A 6,000-nucleotide genomic window follows, 5' to 3' on the forward strand; every position below is an offset into this window, starting at 1 on the left:
CGTCTTAAATTCAGGGGAACAAAATGAGAAAATAAGATATACGCTTATATCAGTGGGTTTTTGTTTGATGTTGTCTGTTGGGGGGTGGGGGGAATGCAATTTTAAATGAAAAACAGCTTCATTCTTTCACTGTCTGTGCTCAGTTTTGCTCTCATTTTACCAGTGTTTAAAACTTGTGTATTTTGCAGACATTTCTGAGTATAAACCTGCAACATGGTGACCCCTGGTGACCTTTAAATTGCAGGAGAACATTTGGACCTGCAGCAACATAGTATTGCTACTGTACAAATCCTGACATAGTAAACCAATACTGACAAACTGCTTCTTTCAGTTTCAACGTCTGTTCATCAATATAAAAAAAAAAAGCCGTGCACTTTTTTTCTTTTTTAAACAAGAACACAAACGCATGAAAGAAAAGAAGCACTCTGCTTAGTTTAATGGATGTTTCGTGTTTGAATATGGGAGACTCAAAACAAGCTCAAACATTGGCGTGCCCAGGAACGCTGGGAAGCATAATCCATCAAGCCTCTGTCGCATTCTTAAAGTTATACAAGTAAGAAAAAAAAAAAAAGAGCTAAATGAAGACCATATTTTTTTCCAGGAGGCTCATACTGTGGATCTGTCAACGGCATCTCAGCACACACATGGTCCCTAAATGAAACTGAATTTATTCATAATAAAAAAGTGCATGAAGTCAGATTTTTGATTCACAAATAGCTACAGGGAAGAAGATATCTTTTATTTCCAATGAAACAAGCCGAGCACACAGACGTCTTATAAACGAAAACCTCCGCATCAATATGCTGCTTCTGGTATAGCAAGTCCAAGCTTTTCAAGAAAATAATATCTAATAAGGCAAACCAAATCCAACCCAGGCGTAACTATGACTAAGATGTTTGAGCAACTTAGAGCTCTTTTAAAAGATGTCAGAGAAGTCGCCAGGGTGAACAGACTTTATGGGTCCATTTGTTTCTTGTTTTTTCAAGAGTCAAATATGGAAAATATTTGCTGAGGGGAAAAAAATACACAAGATACCAGCAGCATGTTGATTAAGCAGCAAACTGTAGCTTCTACCTGAACAGACAGCATGGCTAACGAACCAGCTAGTATGAGCTTGTTGTACTGATTTGCTTTACAGAGAGCAAAACCATAAAAAAAGTAATATTCTGCACAATAATCACTCAAAGAGTGAGGTATTCTGTGACCTTTTATGTAAATATGTTGAGTCATCTCTTACTGGCCAAGATAACTATTAGACATCTACATCAACACAAAGTCATTTTTTAACTTCTAAATAAACGCTTTGACTAGCCCAGGTCAGAGTTAGAAGGAAAACTTTAAAAAAATAAAAAATTGTGACATTTGTTGCATGTTTCCGACCATCGACAGTGGGCTGAGAATGTTTTTAAGGCTACTTAAACATTAATTATTGCTGCTTTTTTTATTTACTTATTTCAGTTTATTAATAGAGTAAAAAATTTCAACTATACAATCACAAAATGCGATTTAATTCTGAGAATCGTCTTAAAACGCTTACATTCACTATCCCGATAGCAACCAACCCTTTTCTGTCGCAGCACCAACGCCAGCTAACACTAATAATATTACTTGATGATCTGATACTGCTTGGATCCTCGTAGGAGAATTCTTGCCCTTCAAGAGAGAGAGAGAGTACAGTGCAACTTTAAGAAAGTGTTTCTCAACCCGTTGGTCTCCATGCTTAACCCCATCTGAAAAAAATGTTTAACACCAGAGAAAGGAATATTACTAGACATGTCAGAAAATAATAGTTCATGCTGCAACTATAAATGTCAAATTAATACTGTTAAAGGAAATCATTTACCTTATTTTTAAAAGCAAGAATACACAGATGTATACCAATTTTGGTCAATTCTGTAGTTTTATAAAATACTGCCTTGCTAGTGTTTTTACACCAACAATATTAAAAGTGTTTTTTTCGCCCCCCGTCTGTTTACAGCACTGTATCTTCCAACCTTTCGGCTGGACTTGGGCAACAACATCCTATCCTAGTGTCCAATTTGACAGCAGTAGCTGTTCACAGTGTGTCATGACCTCTTAAACTGACCAACTGGAAAAGGGTGACATCATGCGCTCACACACACCGACATGTGCCCACCGGATCTCCCTGCCGGAGTCAGAGCACTAGAAATGTCCATTTGTGAGGAGACACAGGCACACAGAAAACAAAACGAGGATCTGTCCGAAAATATGTCTACCCTATACGTTGTTTTTACATTACAACCACAGACAGCAACGTGTTTTATGAGGACTTTAAGTGATAGACCAAAAGAATATAATGCATAATAGCAAAGTGGAAGGAAATTTTTTCATTGTTTCCAAAGTTGATCTTGTTGTATACTTTACTGTCGGGATGGGTGAGCTGTGTTACTTTTCTCCCACACAATCTGGATGTTGGTCACATTGTTCAACTCTGGTCCAGTTTTACCTGAACACCTTGCCGTGTCCCAATCATGCCTTTAGGCAAACTGAAAACAAGATTTATTTCCACAATAGCTCTCTTTTGCCAACTCTTCCATAGAAGCCAGATTTGTGGATGATGAAATAAAGATGTCTATCAACGCTTGGGATATTGTTTCATAACCTAATCCAACTTTAAACTTCTCCAAAACTACATCCCCAGCTTGTCTGCTTTATTCCTTGGCATGTATTGAAGCAATTTGTTGACTAACGTTCTCCAACAAATACAGAACAGATGTATTTATACTGAGATTAAATTACACACAGGGCAACTCTAGTTAATAATTGTAATAGACTTCCGTCTGGTTGGATGGAATTTCATCTGAGGGCATCAAAACAAATGGGTCCCACAGTCACACCAGATTTATTGTATTTATTTTAGAAAAACTTTAAAAATAAAAACATGCCATACTCCTCCTATTTTAGAGCTGGTTGGTCAACCAAACAATATAAAATTCATTGCTATTCCAAGTTCCATAATGCAAAGTTATTTATATAATAGACGACAACCAAATTAAAAACTAATTCAGAAATACTATTGCTGGATTACCCACAACTCTGCATGGACAGATGTTACTGGATTAATACAAGTAATTTAAGTCAGTTTAAAAAGGAGCTCACCAGCAAACATATGCTTAGGCTATAGGAAAGAAAAAACAGTTTGGAAAAAGTAGATCAAACAAAACATTCTCGAGTGGTGGGGTGAATGGCGGTTTGCATCCAACATGGGGTGAAAGTCATGAGTTTCAAAGACTTCCCTTAGAAAAGAAATTATTTACACTCAAGATCCAATAAAAAGCATTCACGTGACTTCATATTTTAGTCAACTATATTGACAGTAAATTTAGTTATAAAACAACAATAGATGGCTAAGCTGAATAAAACAAAACTACATATTTGTCAAAAGACTAAAACTTAAAATGTGCGATTCAGAGTTAATAAACATTTTATTGGCTATAACTTGAATAAACGTGGAGAAGTAAAAAGTGTATGAATACCGCTATACTGTGGCTCTCACCCTGTCACTAAAATATAATAAAGATGCAGAATTGTTGTTGCAAAGACTGCATGGATTCAATATTTAGAATAGGCCATATTATTGAAGTAGCCTTGCACTTAAACTCAGCTTTCCAATATTAAAAGTGGCCAGCCTAGTCAGATGCCCTGGCACTGCTTTTACACACTTGGTAAGATGAAGCAGCTCAGGGAGATTGGTTCAACCGATGTCATTGCGTAGAAGAAATAGAAGAGGGGGGGAAAAAGTAAATTGAGGATTTGTGCCTTCAGACAAAAACAAAATAAATCCTTACACATTCAATTACTTTCAATATGCAATGGTTAAGTCGTAGAAGGATTGAATAGTTTATTTAGGTAACTATATGTGACAATGTTAGTGTTGCTTCTCAGAATGTGTAGTATTTAACGACACAGTTTGACAGTGATAACACATAAATCGTAAATACAGTTAAGGTGAAACAAATTGTGATAATTTCTAAATGAATTTTTTTACCACCTTCGTAATTGTTTAAGCTAGCTCAGGACGCCGTCTGACTGCTCATCCATACAGCCTGGGGCTACAGAGGGGGGCGTGGTGCACTACCAAAACAACACTTAGCCTATAATGGCGGGCGGCTGTCATATTGTTTTGACAGAATGAGCGTGTAGTTCTTCTACGCTCACAACTCGTAATAAAAATAAACAGAAGAAGCATAAAAAACAAACAACTCGGCTCGGGTTCTAGGTCGACGTTTGGTTTAGTTTCACTATAGTTGCCGTTTTTTAATCAAATGTGCAACATTGTAGCCATACGTCGTAATTACGTAACTATTCCGCCGCAGCACGAGAGCGGCTGGTTATAATTCCAACTACCAGGTCGCGCGACGAACCGATGCTCTTTCTAGAGCTCGAGGGTTCACGCGCGGGTGAGCGAGCGACAAAAAAAAAAAAAAAAAAAAAGCTGGGAGAGCGCAGCCCGTAGACACGTCGATCAAACTGAGTTTAAAAATCACTAAACATGTTGTAAACATTCCCCCTGGCGTTCAAATGTCGATTACAGAAGCGCTTGGCTCGTTTGTGTAGGATTTCACGAGTGATGATTTTAAAACGGGAGCTAAAAGCGGGACTGCTGGGATAAATTAAAAGGCAGCCACTCTGTGGGTCAGGGCCACATGCTCAAATGGCTGAATCTACCAGCCAAGAAGCTATAAAAGGGCACAACTCGAGACTACTTATTAGAAACATGAAAGTTCTGGTATTAAAGACGTAAAAGAACATTATAATGGCCTACCTTTTGATGGCAACAGGACATCTCCATTTTCTCTTTTCGCTGCAGAAACGTTGTTAAATCCTTTAATGTCGTTGCTGTTAGTAACATTATTCCCAACTCCGGAGGTCACCAACAGTTTATGTTTCTTTTTCTCCTCCCCGGCTCCTTTCCTTTTTTCTCTCTCCTTCTCCTTCTGTTTATCTTTACACTTGGTTTTCAAGGAAGGCGCCTTGTGGAGGAAGAAATCGCTCTGTTTAAAGACTTTGAGTGGCTGGGATCCATCGGTAGCAGGCACGGGAGGGTTGCTGCTGCTGCTCGTCTTACCCGGGCTGAAGCTCCATAACCCCGCGCTACTGCTACTACAATTCTGCTGCTTAGTGAGCTGCTGGGTTTTCTTTTTCCCGCTGCCGTTGCTTCCATCACTCCCGTCCTTGCTGACTTTCTTGGGTTTAACGCTCCTCTCCTCGACTCGGACCTTCTTGGGTGGCGGTGGCGGTGGGCTAAAATCTCCGGAACACTGCGGGCGGTTGTCAGCGGCTCCCTTCGACTCGGTTGCCTTACCGAGTCCGTTTTTGACCGAAGCTCCGGCAGCGGAAGGAGAAGGAGCAACAGCCAGAGCTCCGGAGAGGTGAACAGAGCCCTGCGAGTCAGCCATCTTGAGGCTTCTCCCTCTATTTACTCTCTTCCCCAACGGCCGCCAATGCTGCTGTTTTTTTTTTTTTTCTTCCGCGACGTGCAAGCTATGTGGGGGCGGGGCTTCACCTTGATTGACAAGTATGGAATCGGGGGCGTGGCCAAATTATGACTGACGGCAGGGGGAGGGGCTAGCCTGAATAAATAAGGAACTTTTTCACATCAGTGAGGCCTCTGTGTATTAAAGTTAAAGTAATCTTAATATCTCAGACACTACATAATGTAAATTGACTCAAGTAATTTGTCAGAGGTAAAAAAAACTAAATGCATTTACAACCACATCAAAACTTAATTTAGTAAACTATATTTTTGATTTAATAAAGCACATTTTACTATTTATTGATTATGAAAATAATTTAGAAGTCAGACAACTTCTAAATTCAAAATGTATTTTTTAATTTTATTTATTAGGAGGGGGGGGGGTGGGGGGGGGTTAAATAAAAAGTACAAATCAACTTGGTCCAACTTTTCCTAAAGATTTGACTAGTGGCCTAGTCAAAGTCCTGACTTCAATCTGACTGACATGCTGTGGAAGTGCAGTA

The 6,000-nt window shown here is 39.1% G+C and overlaps 1 protein-coding gene across 1 annotated transcript in view; it reads right to left on the reverse strand.

Moving 5' to 3' along the window:
• LOC103459311 (uncharacterized) overlaps positions 1–5,729 on the reverse strand; it is a 31,634-nt gene extending 25,905 nt beyond the window's left edge. Inside the window, exon 1 of the mRNA XM_008400778.3 lies at positions 4,787–5,729. Within this exon, the coding sequence (XP_008399000.2) occupies positions 4,787–5,420 (634 nt within the window). The 5' untranslated portion in view covers positions 5,421–5,729. The remainder of the gene's footprint in view (positions 1–4,786) is intronic.
• Between the last annotated feature and the right edge of the window lie 271 nt (positions 5,730–6,000).

This window comes from Poecilia reticulata, chromosome 23 (genome assembly GCF_904066995.2).
Source record: "Poecilia reticulata chromosome 23, P_reticulata-male-v2, whole genome shotgun sequence".
Taxonomy (NCBI): domain Eukaryota; kingdom Metazoa; phylum Chordata; class Actinopteri; order Cyprinodontiformes; family Poeciliidae; genus Poecilia; species Poecilia reticulata.